This window comes from Bactrocera oleae, chromosome 3 (genome assembly GCF_042242935.1).
Source record: "Bactrocera oleae isolate idBacOlea1 chromosome 3, idBacOlea1, whole genome shotgun sequence".
Lineage (NCBI taxonomy): Eukaryota > Metazoa > Arthropoda > Insecta > Diptera > Tephritidae > Bactrocera > Bactrocera oleae.
The window spans coordinates 1,004,859-1,026,364 of NC_091537.1; the positions used below are offsets into that span (position 1 = coordinate 1,004,859).

Below are 21,506 nucleotides of genomic sequence, written 5' to 3' on the forward strand. Positions count from 1 at the left end.
TACATGGTAGCCTCCGCGTGAATATCTGTATGGGGTTGCTGATGAATGCCGGAATGTGCGGTGGTGCTGTATGTGTTTTTTTTTTGATGACAAGATGCATCGATGTGTCAAAGAAATCAATAGCACATAGTCATTGCAGAAGCTGAGACGCTTGTCAAGAGCTGCAACCACCACTAAACGCATTGCGCTATCGCGTTGTGTCAAGGAAGTGTTGCCACTCGAAAATCTCAGGTGCTCCATCCAATAAACTGGGTCAACTTTCAATCATATCTCTAGATCTCTCAGTCAACAGTGTGTGTGCTATCACGGAGAAAAAGACGAAGCAGTCTGATTCCACTGCTCCTTCTTTTGAGACCGAGTTCAACCAGGTACTGCGAGCGCTATTGGCTGCGTGCGTCCCTTTTTAGGTTTATTTGCACGCAAGTTGAGGAAATCGACTTTTCCTATCGATAGTCGTTTGATGTGCTACGCTTGGCTTTGGCAGAAAACTTAGCACAACTCGACTGCTTCGACTAGCGCACTTTGCTGGCATAAATATATGGGCATCCACATACATATGTATATATGATACATACAAACGAGTCTATAAATCTGTAATTACGCCAAGTGCAGATTGACAATTAAAAGCAATTTCATTAGTATTTTCACCCAGCTGCAGCAGAGTCTGCAGCGTCACTGGCCTTTCCGTCTTTACCTCCGCTGGGGCGTGGAAGTTGCGATTAACGCCGTCGTCGTTTGGCGTCACAAAGCGTTCGTTGCTTGTCCGCCCAAAGCGGTTGACCAATGGTCAGTGACTGTGATGCGTTCCGTTGACTTTAATGCCAGCAGAGCCGATGATAACACAAAATGCTTGAAGTGTGGAGCGTGTTGGTAAAACAAAAACAACCGCGCTGCAGCAAAATCAACTAATAATCTACATACCATATGTATATGAACAACGTGCAACCACAACAACAAGAGCAATAGTAAAGTGCCGTTGGAAGCAACAAATGAACGCAGCAAAAGTGAAATGCAGGAAAATCTCTAGATTTCACCCACTGTCAGGAAAAGAAAATCGCATATCTGCACAAAAACCAGAAGAAGAAAAAACGTGCGAAGTAAAATTGAAAAGAGAAAATTATGCTTTACACAAGTCTTCATAAAGAAAAAGGTGCAATATCCACACACACATACACACGGCGCTGCTGTTGAAACTGAAGGAAAGCAACGTGTCATCAACTGTCACCATTTAATGTGAAATACTTTCTATTACATTGATATTTCTTTCCAGCAACCAGTTCTGGCGCTTAATCTGGAAAACACTTCTGCATATCAATTTATATGTGCCGACTTTTTTTTTTAATAATTAAAACTAAAAATGAGCTCTTTGCTGAACCCACGTTATTGGAATACCAATTGATAGAAAACCGTTACTGCATAGTTTTCAATGGAAGGGCAAATCTAGTACACTCTGTATGATAAAAGAGAGGAAAATGTTGATAAACACCATGATCATGTGTTTCCATCAAATTGTCAAACTAAAAGCGGGACAATCCCCGGGCTTTGGTATATGCGTGTACCATATGTTAATTTGTAGTAACAACAAATTGCAAAATTTGTGCTAAAATATACATAAATACTAGTAAATAAATATGTAAATGAGAACCCAGTAAACAAGGAATGCAACGGGCCGTCGGCGATCGGTATTGGCAAGAGCCAGTTGCATGGTAGCGCTCTGTGAGGTGTGGGGAGGACTTCTCTTCGCGCCTTCGCGCTTCACACTCAGCACGCAGCAGCTGAGAATGTGGTAGTTTCGGCCTAAAGTGAACTGGTGTCGTGCCAGCGGCTCTACCAGCGGCAGCGATAGCAGTAACGCATTCACCACAGCAGCAAGAAAAGTAGCGGCGAAAGCAGCGGTCAATGAACTATGGTGACAAGCAACAACAAAGTACTTATCAACAGCAACACGAGTCGTGCCGCAGCGATCGACACCATTATAATACAGTCAGGGCAGAAGATATGACGACAACTAGCCGAGGGTGCGAGGGCAGTCAGTCGGAAGGCTGCACGTATAGCGGTCACTGCGATCCAGTCGTATAAACTAATGAAAGTGAGTACAATGGCTGAGTCTGAGGCTATAAAAAAAATACTTATAGTGTCATAAATAATACATCTATGTACCTAACTATGCTAGCACGAAATATGTCTGCGTCTTTGTAGCGTCCGGAGTCTCGCTATCGTTCAGTTAGTCGAAGCTCAGAGAAATTCGACTGAATATTCAGAAAAAGGGTTACGAAATATTTCTCAAAACACACAAAAAAAAAAAAATGCCCACATAAGCCTTTTTGTGTATGGGGTCATGCTCTCTAAGAGCATTTATTCGGTATCAACTGCTGCTTATTGCAGACTATTTATTACGCAAGCTTTGACGGAAGCGACCTTTTTAGAGTTCCATAAATCCGAAGAGGTCAAGAGAAGTTTTTAGACGCAAATGCATTCGCATATATATAGTTAGACTTCGAAATGTGTATATATATTTAACTTCTGACCACGTTTGCTGAAAGCTATTGTTGACGCCGTTTCCATATATTCGTTATTACGTTTACTCAAATTCGCTCCGTAGCGACTTGCAACACACTTTTTCCGTTTGGTTGCATATGAAGTGTATACGTACAGCGTTCGCCGTCCACAATACAAATTTTTTCTCAACTAGAATTGGATTGGAAATTGAAAATAATGCCCTTTGTAGATTGATATTAACGCAATAAAACAACACATAATGAAGACTTAGAAACATAAAGTACCAAAATATTGTTTAAAACTGTTTCAGCACTTAATATTTCTACAGCCATTTGTAAATCAAACTATAACTGAACAATAACCCGATAACCTCAAAACTAAAAAATACTAGACTGGAACGTTTCGGAAACGGTTCTTTAGTTTATATGGAGTAACTCAAGCAACTATTAAAACACAGCGAATCTCAAGAAAAAAATAAAATTTCTTACTATTTAGAAATTAGAAAAAAATGATCTCCTGGAATTACTTAACATATGTATGCACAAGGTGAATGTAAAATGGCTGTTGAAGATCGAATTGAGGTAAGTTATCATAGATGTTTTTAACGCAAGATTCTCGTCTGGCCTTGAAGCTGCACTGTGCCTGCCGCTAATGCTGAGACCGGCGACGTGTCATACTGCAATGTTGTTTGGTTATTAATCGCTTTTTCGTGTTCATAACTTTTCTGTTTTTGTTGTCGCCTTTATTCACACTGTTCCAGCACTTAATATTTTCATTTTTTTAATATTTTACCCGTTGTTGCTGTTGCTGTCGTTAGCCCTGCTGCTTAGCTTTGTTTGATGCCATTCTGGTTGCTCGCCCGTAGTTTGAAGTGTGCTCTTTGCTGCGTAGAGCGAAGTTAGAAAACTTTTGCCTCCACTAATAAAGTTTCGAATTTACGACCGACGGCACACACTTCTGTGTACATTTACATATGGATGTGTATGAATGTGCGCATGTCAATTATGCCAGCACCGAATGTAAGCACTTTTGCTGTTGGCGGCGTCGGCTGGCGGGGCGCTCCTGCTCAGCGCTACGTAATGGGCTGCAGCGCCTCAGCTTGTTGTTTGTGTTGTAGTATTGTGCCAGTTTCGAATTTCTGGCATATTTGTATATGTATGCGGCCATTTCGTTCGTTTCAGCCGACAGCCGAACATCGTCGTTTCTTGGTATCCCCAAATGGTTACCGCTGTCGCCTGCATCTTTCCTCCGAATTGCTTATTGCGCTGCTGGAACTTGTTTATGACGTCTAACTGTTAGACAGCTTTGATTGTTTGTTTTGCCGAAATTCGCGTTTCTTAAAGCCCTCACCCCTTTTAGAACTCTTTTACAATTATATCAAGACGGCAATCAGAGTCAGCCTAAACAAATGGTCAATTCTAAGTTTAACGGTCGACGATTGTGGATCATTGGATTTGGATGTGAAAGGGGCTGCGCAGAAGCTTGAGATCTGTTTTGAAACGCTCGACATTGTTAGATGTGTATCAGACAGCGATGAGATCGTCTGCTATTGTTCGTTGAATTCGCTTTCGGTACACTCCTCCCCCTGAAACTACGACGCCCACATTTGTGATTTAATGACTTTTGTGGCAGATAATGAAATCGTTTGTGAGGCACCAATGTGCTGCACTTTGCCGTTGTTGGTTGACGGATCGTGCGGCTCGGCTGGGGTCTGGCCTTTGCTGCATACCACATTTCGTACATGCCTTTACTTACACTTATATATATAATAGGTATATATTCACACCCATATATACAATACTTATGTACATGAGTAAGCATGTCTGTGCGCTAATGTACGACTTGTTGGTGGCTGCTTCAGTGCGCCAGCTCGACTGGCTGCTGGTGTAGTTAGTGGTTGCATTGCTTCATTGTTATGTTAGCTGGCTTTTTGAATTTGCCTTTTGTTTTTGTTTTTTCTTGGCCACATTTTTATAGGTCAAAGAGATACTCTCATCGCAGACGCGCTCTCGTCCCCTCTTCTTGGTTTCTTGGTATTGGTGTGATCACATTGACTGCGAAAGCTCGATGAGTTTTTGGAAGTTTGATTACTCGTATTTTGGGTGTTTTTCCTCTTTTCGTCGAAGAGGTCAGAATGACATCCCACGGCTGTGCCTGTTGTTCGTCTATTTTGTTTGGTCGCTTTTGGTGCTGCTGCTCAGTTGCTTTGGAGTTATGTGTGCGCCAAGCAGTGTTGAGTAAGCTCAGCTGAATTGTTGAATGTGCAACATGTTTACTATATTTTAGAGTTTTTTTTTGTTTTTTTGGTTTTTTTATTTTTATATTTTGGGTTACGTATCGCCATGTACGCTGCACATGTGTGTGTATTTGTATTCAGACTGTTGACAGCGGCACGAGCGACGTTATATAAGAGATTATTTTATAACTGATCAACAATTGTGTGGCTGAGCGCGTAGAAAGTTTTCAGAGTTTTGAAAGGCCTCAACATATACATACATACTTACACATAGGACTGGCTGCGAAGGTACTCTAGCATTACTCAGGAGTGTTAGAGAGTTGAAAGCAAATATGTAGTAGATTGAAATTACAATTCATTTAGCACAAACAGTTTCAATTTTATTGTTGTTTTTGGCCTGCGAGATTTTTATATGAATTAATTATGCAAATTATTACATAAAAAATATTGGGTTGAGTTTGAGTAAAATTTCCAAGTAAATTCCTCAAAATATCCAAAGCATAGATTAGATTTCAACATTGATCACCGACTGGTGTGAGGAAATGCACTTAAAAATATTTTCCTGGTATAAAAGGAGTGTATTTCTTTGCGATGGAACCGCTAGACGTTTTTGCGTTGCGTCGATTAGATAAAAATCGTTGCTCTCACAAATGTTTGTATGCATGCACTTTTGTATGTATGAATTTATAGAAGTATATTGTATGTACTCTTCAAGTAGTCAGCCGTGTCTTCTGCTTGCGTCTTTTTTCAAAGTAATAACAGCTGTAGACAAAACAAGGATTCGGGTTACATTTTTGAATTTGCATATTTATTTTTCTAAGTGAAGGAAAAACAGCGAATTTGATTCAGTGGTATCATATTTCCGGGTGCATCAGCAGAGCTGCTGATTACAACAACACAAGTTGAGGGAGTTTGTAACTTATTAAAATGCTGATGCGCCGAATTTGCGAGCTGGTCGCAGTCACAATAGCTTAGGCGATGGCAAATTGTCTGCAAATGCACAGAATGTATGGTGAATATACACATACATGTGTATGTAAATATGCATAGCTAAACCAAGTTTTCTTCCTCACATAAATCAAAATAATCATTCGCATGCTATATTCATTAGCTAGATTTTCGATCGGTAATCTGCAATCGCTCCAATTTCTCTTGTGTACACACACACATATACATATACAAAGAGTCATGCGCATGAGTGCATTGCATTTTTTGCATACTATTGCGCTGGCAGTCGCAATTGCCTTGTGCGCTGTCAACTTAATAAAATAGAACAACAATAAATGTTATGAAAATAATTTATTATCATTGCTGCGGTCACAGCCATTGTGGTAAGAGACTTCAGCTGTGGCCATTGTGATGCCTGGCTTTGGTTATCGTTGCCTCTGCTGCTGTTCCTTATTAGTTTATTACTGTCAATTGTTGTTGCTTTTGTAGCAATTGTGACGATAGTTGCATTAGCGTGCATTTACATTTGCATTTACTTCTCTATTAACCTTTACAAGTTCATTTCGCTTGATTAACGCACTTGAACTCTATTGTGGATTCTTGGGTTTTTTTCACAACGTGGCAAGGAAGCTTTTTGCAGTAGCTCGCTTTGATCTGAAATGATCTGAAATTGCTTTGCTTTTGTTATGCTCATTAGTGTTGTGTGGCATATTACTAGTGTGTGCTAAAGTAAATGCTGCTTGAAGGCAGCCAAATGTGAAAAGGACGCAGAAAAATTTATTAAGATTTTGCACTCTTGGATCTATGTATCCAGTTCATGCTCTTAGCTCATCTGCTGTCAAAAAAAAAACCGACATTTCATTTTTAGTATTTGGCTGCTTGTTTGCGAATGCTGACCGTCATAGTCGTTTGAAGAAATTTTTGGAACCAGTAAGGGATATGTAGTTCTTAAGTGTGCCATGGCGTATACGTGACATCATTTACGTCTTGTAAAAAGTTGGATCCATCCAACCCTTGCCTCCATAAAAGTTTTACGGAGATTCGGTTTTATCATTTTTTCTATTTCTGCACACAAATACATACAAAGCTGTATGTGCGCATGTGTTTTAGTTGCACTTTTATTACTGAACTCAGGCAGCAGTGGGCTGCAACGTGACACATGTAAATATCTAAATAAGCACACACAAATAAATATTTACAACTGTTCGTATATACATACATGTATACATACATACATATGTATTTGCAACAATGTAGACGTGCAAAATTTACGACGAACTTGTAGAAACGGCGTTCGAGTTCATTGCCATTGGTGAATATTTGCATTTTTAGACGCTGTACTTGTACAAATATAGAGATAAACATACATATGAGTATATTTACACAACTAGTTACAATGTTTTGAATTCTGTGCAAACAAGCAAAGTGATTTATTTTCTACCATATAGTGACTAAAGTTTACTTGTCTAAAATATGGCCGCCCATTTTATTTATTATATTTCAATTCAATTGCAAACAAACAGAGTCTTATTAGCAATGCTTGCTTATGAGTGTAAGGGCCTGATAAAGTCGAGCGAATGTTTCAATTTAATGAACGTCTCACTAAGTTTCTATTTAAAATGCACTTTCTATATTTAGATGTTGCTCCTAAATCGAATCGTTTATGAATTGAAATCAGCTTTCGTTCCTGCTCTTCGGGCTATTGTCAACGGCATTAAATCATAAGAACAAATATCAAAACAAAAAAGCGACACGCCACAATGCTGAAAAAAGAAAATCGTGAAGTATGCGCTGCTGAGGTCATTCAACCCACGTAATGCTCACAGTCGCCGCGATGTTCCAGCGTTTAACGCTACAGCCGACGCCGCCTCACAGCCGTTTAGTTACGCGCACACAAACATTCATGCACCGCACGCTCGCATACCAGCCATCCACCAAACTAAACAGCTGACTGAATGTGGCGCATTCCGTGTACTCCCTCCCTTTGTGTGGCACTCCAAGTGCGCGCATTGGCTCTCCAGCTCTCCAACGCTCTAATAGATTCAAAGTCGCTACAACGCCGACCGATCGATGGCTGGCTAATCGTTTCGAAGCTTTCAGCGATCACATCACTCACACACATACATACATATATGCTTATATGAAAAAGAACATGCAAACGTGCATGCAAACATTTATAGATATATGTACATATGTATGGTAAGACCATCTTGCTTTGCATACTTGTATGTTGGCTTGCTGATCGGCCGATTCGTTTGTCTGTCTGTCTGTCGATTAATCGCTTCGCTATGCATGCAGAGTGTCTTCATCTCACATCCAAACGTAATTAGCGCAGAATGCGTCGGTGGTTTCATCCTCCTCATCACATGCCCTTCCTCACTCGATGCTTTTTTCCTTATCAGCGTTTTGTTCAACTCCGCAGCATTCTCTCCATTTCTACACACACACATACGAGTACATATGTAGAGTACATATGTAGTTAAGCTTTACTTAATTGGTTTCTTTGCAAAGCGAAAAGAAATTTCGTTGAGATTTTTTACATTTACAGATATGTATATATATATTATATATTGTAGTATGCATGATAACTTCCTAAGCTTCGAGAAAGGCGTTAATGCAGTTGAACCTAGAAACCTGCTCATTATATATACTTATATATATATATGGATTAAGCAAGGACATAGTAAAGTCGTGGAGTAGATCAGCCCTTTATTAAATTTAGTCGAATTCTAAGATAAAAACCCATATATACTTGTACGTGCTTATGTTTGTATGTGTGTACGTATGTATGTAGGCACATTATTCACATATTTCGTAGGAGTAACCAGATAAATTCAGTAGAAATGGCAAGCATGAAAAGCAGCAACAGCTGAAGGTGTCTTAAGACTTTTTTTTTTACTAGCTCTGAGATCCCGATTTGTTAGTTGTGCTTGTAACTTGATTTGCCTTCGTCTAATATTGTTGCCAGTCAGTGGCTAATTGTTGTGGTTTCCGTTATGTGCTTTTCTTTTCTCTTAATTTCATTTTGTTGATGGTTTGTGCCATGCTTCACATACAGACATACACACACATACACGCATATGCATATACAAACATATACACGCACTCACATATGCATATGTATCGGTGGTGTGTGGTGTATGTGTTTTCTCACTTTTCTTTCCGCTGCATATTCGCGTTGAACCGGTTAATAAACTTAAATGTAGGTCAAGACTTGCGGTGATAATCAGGCGGCAAAAACAACAGAAGCATTAATGTGTTTAGCAAAAAAATTATAAATATTATAAATGAAGCTACAGAACAGTTAAAAGAAAACTAAAATAATAAATTTAGCAAATAACAGGCACTTTTAAACATTCAAACAAGCAACAATTATAATAGGATAGTAATCGTCAGAAAGCAGATTGAAAACTCTGCGCAGAGATTGACTGTGAGAAGAGCATCCTAAGCAACTTTTTTTATTCAAATATTAAAAATTACACTAAATTTGCTCAGTTTTTTGTTACTTTGATGCTACAATCAAATGCACAATAGGCGGATAAGCGGGCAACCGACAAAACGGAAACAGCGCAGCAAATCAAAAACCTTTTTAACGGACCGAGTGATGAAAGTAGATATTTGGCAAGGCATTTCACTAATGCCTAAAAACGCTCTTCTACGTAAGCGCTTTTTCGTTTGTGTGAGTTACCATGAGGCAGCAGCAGCTGTGTATGTGTGTGTGTGTGTGTAGGTACCTTCGGAGCCAGTAAGTCACTCAGGCAGTCAGTTAGTAAGTCAACGACAGCTTAGACATGGCCATTTTCTTAATGGCAGCGCTTTAAGCCATTGCTGGCCATTGACTTCGGCTTGATGGGTTTTGTTTTGTTTTGTTGCTCTTTGTTTTGTTACTTCTCGTTGTCTTTTTTGCAACATCTTTGCTTCATTTCCTTTGCTGTGGTTGCGCATTCGCTAATTAACTGGATTATGTTAGGTTGTTGTTGTTGGTTTCACAGAGATTATGCATGCCGATTTGGAGGTATGTATATGAGTAGTATATGTATGTGCAAATGTATAGGTGTATGTTTGTGAAAATTTCTATTTTTCGCATCTGCGTCTGAAACATGCAACATTTCGTTTTTAAAGCGGACGGGTCATAACTTTTACAACACTGGAGTTCATAAGTGACTTATCGACATACATATACATGTCATTGTCACTTAAGCCATACGTAATAACAACCGTTGGTGTAATAAGCTAATTTAAAAAACTTAATGTAAAATACAATTTAAATTGTGCTTTCTGTTGGATAACAGTACATGAGATTGCTCTCAAAATAACGAAATTTCCGTACTCTGCATAGATTTCGGTATACATATTTAGGTATATACATACATAAATATATGTATGCATATTTGGTTATGGTGCAAGTAGCGAGTATACATTTGGCAGCTACAATTGGTAAAGCTTTTGTAACAGTTGTTGAATTTTTTGTAATTATTGTAATTGTGTTGTTGCTGGGTATTGCGATGAGAATTTCATGGGACCATTATCGTAATTTTTGTGTCATTCCAACCGCTGACAGAGTGACTGAGTGACTGATTTTCATTAAGCGACGTACATCACTCGAACACATACACGCAAGTCAGTGTTTACATATGTATGTATGTATGTATATGTGTGCACAATGCGCACATAACCAGTTGTCAGCCGATCCATCAGCGCACAATGGAAATGTATTGTGGCTAAATTGAGCAACAACAATAGCAAACAACGAAACGACCACTCGACAAAAGCTTGCTTAATTGAGAATTAAGAATATACAAACACCTACATATATGTACATGCATACATACATATGTACGTACGTATGTGAGTGCGCACGTGTGTGTGCTGATGTGAATTGTAATATGTCCTTTGCACTTGCTGCTCACCAGTAGCGGCCAATAGACACCGCCGTCCACCAGTCGCACCTACGACTCAGCTCTCAGCTCAGCTCTGGTCAGTTCAGCGAACGCAGAGATCATTATGAGCTTTGCCATCGTCATTACCAATAATTGTGCGCAATTGCAAAATCACACTTTGCACGACCTTTATTTGCATGTGTCGCTGCGCAAACCAAACCAAATCAATGTACACACATCCATACATACATACATGCATCTGCTAACACCCATCTCGCATGCAAAGACAACTATGTCATATACGAGCATTACAGTTGCATACTCGGATGTGCAAACACGCTGTTGTTGTTTTTGACCTTTTATTTTTTTATTGATTTGATTTTCGATTTATTAATCTTTCTGCATTTCGCAATTACTTTTTTGCTGTAATGGCATTAGCTGCCGTCAGCACCGCACCTTAGCCGCTGTCTTCACGGTGCATACGCATGTATTTCGAAGCACGTTTCGGATTATTTTATAACTATATATGTGTGTATATACTGTAGTTTATACAATATACTGTAGTATATAGAAGGCGTTGATGAGCTGGGCCACAGTGAAACCTAATGAGCCATTGGCTGAGCGCCCCTGTTCTATATACATATATGTACCTATAGCACCTTCAATATCTTAAATGGATAATTAGAATTATTCACAATGGTTTGATATTGTTTAGTTATACTTTTCATTGACATTAATGTGAGGTTACTCTGTGAGTTGTATGTGGTGAGCAACCCTCATTTATACCTGGATTATAACAACAAGTCGATACATAAATTTAGTGCTCTTCTTTTTAATTTATGCTAAATATATTTTTTCGTACATATTATATTTTAATTTTCCGCCTTTTCTTCATTTTGGCCGTTCAATGAAAACACAACCAGCCATGAAATATACGATAAACCAGAAGTTCCAGTCAGAAAGCCAACTAGACAGGAAATCGACGGACTTTTACCAATTGTAAAAAAAATTTGCCAATTGGTTGCTTTATTCCACCAGCAGAGTTGCTTCATAATTGAACTAGTATGAGACTGGTAAGTTTCTGAACAAAATCTGGCCATTTTCAACTCGTAGAAAATCGGCAGGTAAAATCTGCAAGTTGCTTTAATGGAAAGACGAAATGGAGTGTGCTTCGCACTAGATGTAAAGTAGTTTATAACTGGTTGATTTGGCTGCAGGGTTTGTGGATTGGCAGTTTGTTGCAATTGGCTAAAATTGGTTCACATTTGACCCACTTCTTGCGGAGTTTGCCACACGGCGGCATTGCACAAAACGAGGAAAAGAAAAACACGCTAGAATCGACGGCGCCGTCGTTGACAGTGGCAGTGGCACCGGCAGCAACAACAGATTTAATAGCAGAAATCAAGCCAGCATCGAGGATAGCAGATTCGCGCAAAGTGGCTTGGTTAAGTGGGTTGCTGGTGTTGATGTTCATGTTATTGTCGGTTGCAGCGTTTGCTTATTTGTTAAGTCCATATGTGTGTACGTACATCACTGCAAACCTGGCTTGAAATTGGACCATGCGTATGCATTAACGCATACATACATATGTGTATATATATATATATGTATACATATGTATGTCGATTTTCTTCGGGTTAACTCTGCAATTCGTCCTTTTTGAACCACTTTGCAGTAACCACTGTTCCACACAAAACTTCCTTTTCGCTTGCATCCATTCGTATATACCATATATAAGTACCGGTATTCAACCGACATGCTATATACTAATTCTCTCTGTCTTCGCTCATGGCGTCCACTTCAGAATACAAGCTCATAAAATTTCCGATTTTTTCACCATTTCGTTTTTGTTGCTTTGTTGTAATATTAAACTCTTTAATAACTTTTTAACTTTGTTTATTTTTATAATTGCCGTTGCTGTTGTTTTTCGCTGTTGTTGTTGTTGTTGCACATTGCATGCTGTGCGGTGTGCTCAATCGCCAACAGGTTCCCCATTTTTGCGAACATTCGCCCTCGTCGCCCCTTCTTCACTCGTCACTCATCGGTTATTGCAGTTTAGTAAGAGTCGATGTGAGGCGGCCGACGGCTGAGCCGCACGAAGGGATGGTCAATTCAGCTGAAAAACGAGTATTTTTGCGTGCCTTTCCTTGCACTTTCTTGTTTGTTTACTTTACATTTTGATGCACCTTTTTGGACTTTGCCACATACAGACAGTTTGCATGGCTGAGTACGTGCATATATATGTACATATACAAACTCGTATGCAAGTATGTGAGATTTCTGATTATATTAATATATGCACATGCAGACAGTTATGAGAAGTGAATGTAGATATGTTAGTAAAACTCTGAGATGTATTTTGCCCAAATTTATATTCAAAGCGGCGGCAACATTTGATGAGATGCACGTTTTTATTGTAACCGCGAACCCTTCCACAGTTTTGGACCCTATCAGATCTGCGCAGTTTGGCCACACTTGGCGCATATTTCCATCTTAATTCTTAACTCATGCAAAGGTTGCAACATTTTCGTATATATGTATAAGTATGTATATGCATTTGTTGCCAAAAGGGTGGACAAGTATTGAGCTTTGTCAAAGCAGAAATTCAAATGCAACAACAAAATGTGTGCCAATTCCACTGAAATGAGGAATGTTAAGCAGGGTTTCAAGTTTCTGCAGCTTCTGTTGTGTTCTCGCCCCTCTTCTTCTGCGTTGACTGTTTCTTCGTTTTGGTTAGTGCATACACATACATACATACACTGTTTGGTACATATCTAAGGCAGATCGCAATGCGTTCCAACTTAATACCAGCAATCCGCTGTATGGTAGAGACTGCATCTGTTTTAGCCTCCGACTTTGTGTTGCTGCCATTAAAATTGAATGAAATATGCGCTCGTTTGTGTGCGTTTGTTATTATTTATATGTGTATGTATGTATGTATGTATGTATGGCCGATGCAGTTGCTTGTAAGTTAACCCAAATTTTCGGCAAGATTATGGAGAAAACAGAATACATAAAAGAGAACGAATGTGCTGCATTCGTTCAAATATAAATATAAACATATCGACGATTTTCTGCATAAGTGTGTGTTACCTATGCATTTATACAGACGCATATATGTACATACGTATGTATGTAATAACAAATTGAGCTTTTGGTAAAAGCGCTTAAGTAACTAAGGTATTCATGTGTATGTGCATTTGTATGTGTGCTAGCATGTGTGTAGGTACAAATATATTTATAGATGACACACATTTGTGGCTGAGAATCAACTCCACAAGAAAGCCCATCGAATGCAGGAAAAACGATTATCACTCGATTTCAGTTTGAGGCGGCGATTTTTCGGAAAAGGTTCGGACCACCGATTCCAGTACGGTTTAAGTCTACTTTTGCAATTGCATTCAAATAGAGCATACAAAATACGCGGCGTAAAAAATATTCCGAAAAGGCTGAAATCTTTCTCTTGGCTTCTCTTTTGGCCGCCAGCTCAAATATATTTATTGTTTATTAAATAGCAGCTAAGGAGGCTCTCTCGACGAACAAATAATGTAGGAATGTAGGTATGTATTTCAACGAGCAATTACTTTGTCCCGCATTGTGGCAGCAATTAAGGCCCAACCCAAGTGTATCACTATTTCCGCAAGTGATTCGCCTCATTCAGCAAACCACACATCTCCACATACATACATACCCACATGCAGGTATATCGACGCACAAGCAGATGTATGCCTGCATGTGTGTTTGTGAAGGCATAAGGCTGCAAATTGCTAATTCGCAAACGTGTATCGGCAAACAGCAAATAGAGCTATAAGCATGTGTGTGTGTATTTGCATGCAGGTATTATACAATTATACAAGTGGCAGCAATATCAACTGCACGCAAACAGGAAATAACTGAGCACATATATACAAGCAGACATATGTACATGAATAAGCATGCATGTACATATGTGTGTGTGAATATGATAATAAAATGTGAAATGTTGTTACCAACCTTGTGTTGTTGCCCAAAATGACTTTGCTCATTGTAGCCGTTGTTGTTGTTGTTGTTGTTGTCAATGACGGCAAATCCTCGTCGGAGTTTAGACTTGAATTGTGGCCGGCAAAAGGTGACTCGACAATGGCAGTCGTGTCGTAACTGCCGCGATCGGAAGTGGCGGCAATTGTTGTTGTGGTCGAAGCGCTTGGCAGATCGTCGGTGGTAGCACCTTCCTCTGCCGCTGGCAAGTGAAGTTGTAGTTGTAGACGACGATCGGTGATTGTGTGCTCCAATTGCTGCTGTGGCTGCGGCTGCGGCTGCGGCTGTTGTTGTATTTGCAGTTCAATGCGGTCGGCTGGCAGCAGTGGCGTTACCTCGTGTGTTGCGAAATCGTTTGTTTGATTTGCCTCCTCAAAAGGCGCTGTTGCGGTTGCGTCTATGCCTGCGATCGTCACCGTGCCACCGTTCGTGTTCGCGCCACTTCCACTGCCAGTGCCAGTGCCAGTGCCAATGTTAGTACCAGTGTTGGCTGTTGCTGCAATTAGCGGCTTTGCAATTATCTTTGTGAAATTTCTCTTCATTAATGGCTTCTTCTTGCCGTTGGCGTCTTCCTCAAGCTGAATGATCACCGATGTCGCCGCGTGGTTTCCTGTCGCTGTCGCTAGCGCTGGTGCGGTCGCCGTTGTTGTGCTGGTTGCCGTCGCACCGAAACTGTTCAGCAAGCGTTCGTGTTGCAACTGTTGTTGTCGCTTTCCCGTGCTATTCGTATTCAACTTATTTGTCCTGCAGCCGTTTTCGCTGTCGCTTTGACTCTTTTGTTGGCTTTCTCTGCTTCTTGTTCTCATTTGCTGCTGCGGTTGCTGTTGTTGCAATTGATGGCAGTGCTGTTTATTGTTTAGTTGCACTTCCTTTGGGGCTGCCTGCAATTTTGCATCTAAAAGCACGCTGGAATCAGCTGCTCCGTAAACGATCGATGCTGTTGTTGTTGCACCGCTTTTGAGTTCCTTTGTTGATGGTTTCTTTGACGATTTGGTTGTTGCATCAACTGCATTCAAAGTGGGCAGTATTTCAGCCGCTGCCTCGATGTCGGTCGTAAATGGTGTTGTTGTATTTATAATTGCCACCGAGTCCTGTGGCGATACCTGTTGTTGTTGCGTTGTCGCTTGTTGTTGCTGTGCGGTCGGTGACGTTCCGCTTTCTGGGATGATTGTTGCAAAAATTTGTTCGCCGAATATAAAGAGATCTTTGGAAATAATCATTATCACACCTTTGTTGCTGTGCGGCGTATACACTTTTGGGGCTGGCGTTATTACGTCTATACTTTTTTTGCTGTGCCACAAATTTACGGTTTATTTTCACTTTAAAGAAGGGAAAACCTCATTATGTCTCCAAGTAGAAGAACCACCCACTTATAGACAATCAGACTTATGCTGGTTTGTATATACTTAAACTCTGGGATTTATATTTTTTTTCAACTTTGCTTGATTTATGTACATAAGTATGTGACTATGTATGTTTGTAGGAATATATTGTTCCAAAAGGAGCAAAATAAATTTCAAGCTATTTCTGGTTTTACATTTATTCAGAAATAAATTAAGTTTTTAAGTATACATATGTATATACCAAATATTAGGTATGCTCCTCTTAACTGTTTGAAGATAGCCCACACAGCTGACACTATTAGCTTATATAACTCATTTTAGATAAATCTCCTAGTCGTAATTTTTTGCTGTAATAGCTCCTGGAAAAAGCGTGCGTATCATTAAATATAAGTATGTATGTTTATATACATATGCATCTGTATAAAGACATATGTATGATTTTCAATATATTTCGTTATTCCTTATTTCACATCGCTTTTAGAGGTAGTTGAGCTTTTACTTTTTTAAAAAAGTCTCCTCTTTTAAAAACCTAGTAGAACATATGTATGTATGAATTTACATTACACTTTTTGGAATGTATATATGTACATATATGAGGGCCTATGTGTATTGAGAAATACAGAAGGGACTAATATTTATTGAACTCGCTGACACCTAAGTATATAGTATAAACGCATATAAAATATCATATACATACAATTAGCCTACATGCATACTACAAACAAGTATATATGTATATATGTATGCATATATGTAGGTATGTACATAAACGCATTGGTTCTGAAAACACGTTAAACGCACCGTTAATTTTTTTGTTGCAGGAATTTCACACATAGCTCACTGTCCACAGCTGACATATTTTTGTCACATACACTCACATATGTATATACATATATGTATGTATGTAAGTATTTTTCACGTTTTTCTGTAATATATTTCACTATATATTTTTATTATTATTTGAATTTCTCTCTATTTTGAACATTTACACTTTCTTCGGATGCATTTTTCAGTTTTTTTCTTTCGTTTTTCTTCTCTTTTCTTACACTTATGCGCTCACAATTATTTCCACATCGAATTTTTTATATCTATATCGCCTTGTAATCTTTTTGTATCAACAATGGCAAACAAGCAAAATGTGTGTTGGAGCAAAATAAACAAAGATAAAAACAACCAACAAAGAGAATTAAAGTATTCCACCGGAAAATCAAGTGAGACAAAACGATTTCCCGATCTGTGGAGGTGTGTTCGTATGCACTTAGATATTTTTAGTTATTTACAATTCTTTCGTTCAATCTGCGATTATTCTTCTTTTGTTTCTGATTCTGATCGATATTTGTTGTTATTGAATATTCGTATGCAAGTGTTGTTATTGTTATGTACTAGGTACTTGCGGTGCTATTGATTTAAACGCGTCGTGCCACCGAGCTGATCGTGATCTCAACTGATCTGGTCTTTCGTCGTCAAAGACCACTGAACGTCTGTATGCTTTGAATTTAAATCAAGCCCTGGCACATCGGCCAGTCAGCGAGCCATGGGCACTGGCTGATTTCGCCGTCGCCCGGCATGCTCCCTCTGTCGATCAGTGCGCTTTGGAGCCCAGCGCTGTCGCTCTTACAGGGGATATTTGCGCGCTCTTATCTTACATTTACAGGCGATTCTCTCCCACCAATCCACCAACACACCAATACACTGACACTCTGCTGTTGGAGCGCTTTTCGAAAATATCTCCCGCGTTTTTAGCGTTTTATGACAGGCCACACATTCGCACTTGATTTCAACAAACACACATACATATATATAGTTATATACCAGCCGCATGAACACAGGTGTATGTGCGCGGATGCGCACGAAAATATGTATCCAGCGACATATAAGTATGTATGTATGTATGCAAATATATATGCTATGCGTTTGATATGTACATATGCGTATATATAAATAAATACATAATTTTTACATATACATACATACATGCAAATATACAAATATAATATATGCATACCCGAGTACGTATGGACGTAGTTTGCAGCGCCGCTTTGCTATTTGCCGGTGATACATATAAACATAGAGACATTTGAATGCAGAGTATATACGCTCACGCAAATTACATTAAGCGCAACTGCATGCTCTTGAAACTGCATTTAAGCGTCGCTCTCAGATTTGAAATCTGGCTTGAGCTCTACAATTCGATAATCGGAAGCGCGCAGGAAATACTGAAAATTTATTTACTTTCCCATTGTGGTGGATTTAAGAGTGGCTAACTCTCTTAGAGATAAATGAGAGTAAGATATGGAGGTAAATTAAGAGCAATTGATATAACGCACTTCCTATTTGAGCTGATGTTACCAAAAGCTGGTTTCTATTTCCTGTTGATCGTAAAACTGCTTTGGGCAAAGGGGTGCGAAAATTTGGAAAGAAAAGGTAACAAAAGAAGCTTGAATTCATTAGAAACTTGTTTGGTGCATATGCCAATATTTATATTGCACAGTGCGTATTTGAAAATATTTGCCTGCGCGGAGCGGGAAAAAAGTTCCCGAATAAGGGTTGGCGTTTCAAGCCTTTTCGGCGTGAAAGCTTTCGCACGTGTTGAAGAACCGGTTCTCAGGTATTGTTAGGCAAATTTTGCAAAGCAGAAAATTAAAATAATAATGTATGTACATATGTATACCATACATATATATGTATACACATATGCGTGTGTGAAACTTCAAATTTCGTGAATCTAGAATCCATTAACCAAAAAAAAAAACAAAAAAAATAAATACAAAGACCTTTATATTAATAATATGAAATTCCCCCCTATGACTTAGTCCTCAGCTGTGTTTAATGAACAAAAACTTCCACCGCTTAGCAAAATATTTTAATTTCCGGTACCGAACTTTGAACCATGAATCTTTTCTGCGTTATTGTTTGCCAAACAGATAGACAAATTCATCATCTCTTCGTGTTTGATGGTTTGCGGTGTTAAAGCCATGCATTCTCATGCCAATCGAAGCAGGAAGTGCATCACAGCACTCGAATCGCACTCTTTCATTTGTCACTTAATTAAAATACATATATATGTACACAGGCATGTAAATTCGCACTTCGGTTAAACTTCATGTTAATTGCGTTAATTTTTATTTTTACTCGAGCAAACTTAAAACATTTTACGCACCTCAACTTCGCAAAGCACTCACATGCGATTCTAGTTATCGACGTCTATTGGAGATCAACTAATTCACTAAAACAATTTTTTACGTTCTGGTCGCTTAAAATAGTGCCACGGCTTATATAACAGATTTACGCGCGAGATATGAATGTAAATTTTTGCCATCGAGTTTTTAACTTAAGATAACACTCATAGTTTTTATGTGCAAAGCCGCATAAGCTTGTTTATGGGTGTGTGCCTGTGTAGGTGCTTAATTAGATTTTGCACGCTCATTTAAAGTTAACTACAAGTATATTTACCGTTGCATGGCACATTTGGGTGTTAAAGCCAATGGAGTACTTATATTTTGCTATATGCTACAAGCGATTTCAGCGAATGAGTACTGAGGCCATCAAATACTTCACCAACACACTCACAAACCCTAATGCTCCCTGCCACCTCGCCCAGAAGCCTGTTGCAGTTATTTATGAGGTTCCGCCTTCATTAGTTACGTGTCGTCAATATTTGACGCATGCACACATTTTTTAAATAAATTCTTAACAGACACAAAAACAGACAACAACAAAAGGGGCGCCAAAGCCACGATAACAATGGACTCTATTGCTGCAAATGAAATTGCAAATGTAAATAAATGCAAATTTCGTTAGATGCCCAGCTATTGCGCTCGAATCATTGAAATCGCGGTTGTTGTTATTGTTATCTTACTTTCAGCTCACTAAAGAGGCCGCCGACCAGTGCGACGATTGTGGAATAAATTTTCGTGGAGATTGCAGGTTCGGTGGCAATGACTTTCCGGCGATCATGCGCATTTGTTTGATGCACATCAGTGTGGGGGAGAGAGGTGAGTGGTATTGGGGACAATCCGGATATGTGTTTTGGGTATTTTGGGAGGAAGCATCTTTAGACGGATATCATATAAGTTTAAGATGCTTCCACTTATTTAAGGGAAACATTTACATGTGCTCACGACGTCCGGGTCAGCTTACCATCCTAGAGACATGAAGCACAAAATTCCATCTGGGCTAGGAAACAGCATAAGAATAGAGCAGAAGGGCGCAATAAATGGGTTTTGTATTGAAAAACCTTCCGAAACTTAACACTCTCATTTTGTGAACTGTTGATAAAATCGAGAGGAACTGTTTGTCAATGTGAGCAACTACGGATTATATGCACACACATATGCAATTACATTTGTATGTGTTTATACTAATTCACTGGATACTGCTGGATCTTGAATTGCGTGCCACCAAATGTAACAGTAACGATGATTTTCAAATGTTTTTTATGGACTTTTGTGCTTGGTGTCTGTTTTTGGTGGAAAACGAAAACAAATGAAGCAAAATAAGTAATTCCATGCAAACTTATGTGTGTATGTCGTTGTGTACATCTCATAAATTTTATGAGCATGAATAAAATTCACTCTTATCAATGCGACACTGGCGAGTGTATGCGTGCGTCAGTGGAATGTGCGTGACATTGTGAAATGATTTTACCATAAAAACGCTATTCTTGCGATTCGAACACCGACATATTTACATACAAACAAACCCACGCACATTGACATGCTGTTCGCGCTCAGCAACTCTCCCACCGGCAGCTGTCGCGCTCTTCAACAGCAGCAACGAGCGCTAGGTGTGTGTATATCTGTGTCTGCTTGCTGTGCGCTAGTGCTCTGTTGTGCGGTCGCGCCGGCGGTGGGGGTCTAGTACCGTTCGACTAACACGTTGCGTATACGCAGAAAGCCACAATCAAATCGCTCTGCACAAACACATACCTAGATACGTATGTATGTATGTGTGCATGTGCGTGCGTAGATGCGTAAACTTTTTGTAGCGTTGCGTGCACACATTTTCTTGAAATTCACTTATTATTTTTGTGAAACTCTTCAATTTCTATTTGGTTTCGCCATTTGGCGATTCTATTTATTTTCATTTTTTGCAACATTCTGATAAGGCGCCGCTAGCCAAAGGCTTTTTTGATGACCGGTGTTATTTTTACACCTATATACATACATATATACCTAAGCCAATACATACATACGTACATAGTAACTGAAATTACGTATGTATGTATGTATATCTGTACCCATACCTATGGAATATCTGTCTACACATTGTATGTATGTATGTATGCAATTAAATTCACATGTGCGTATGGCTGTTTGTGGATTCGCAGTTGTCGCACTTGTTGAACTTGAAATTTCGAAGCCATGCGTATTCAGCAATTTGCTGTTGTTATTGCATGAACTGATATGCGAATTATTATTGCCGCTCTTATTAGCAGCGTCAAAGGCAAACGCTATATTTACCATACGAATCGTACGACTTGACGCTGTTTAGTGTACGGTAATAGTAACTGAAATTAAGTAATCACCAATCCCTGCGCGTACATACATATGTACGTATGTATATGTGTAGGTATTTATTTAC

General features: G+C 39.2%; 1 protein-coding gene across 4 annotated transcripts in view; it reads right to left on the minus strand.

The window, feature by feature from the left end:
- The window catches only part of E23 (Early gene at 23), a 28,570-nt gene extending 11,143 nt beyond the window's left edge, over window positions 1-17,427 (minus strand). Inside the window, exons 1-2 of one of the 4 annotated variants that reach the window (XM_036369471.2) lie at window positions 16,725-17,427; window positions 14,557-15,899 (exon numbers count right to left, since the gene is read on the minus strand). In XM_036369471.2, coding sequence (XP_036225364.2) covers window positions 14,557-15,800 — 1,244 coding nt within the window. In that variant the 5' untranslated portion in view covers window positions 15,801-15,899; window positions 16,725-17,427. The remainder of the gene's footprint in view (window positions 1-14,556; window positions 15,900-16,724) is intronic. The other 3 variants (XM_036369470.2, XM_036369469.2, XM_014231074.3) reach the window with 3 other exon arrangements.
- Window positions 17,428-21,506: the final 4,079 nt, after the last annotated feature.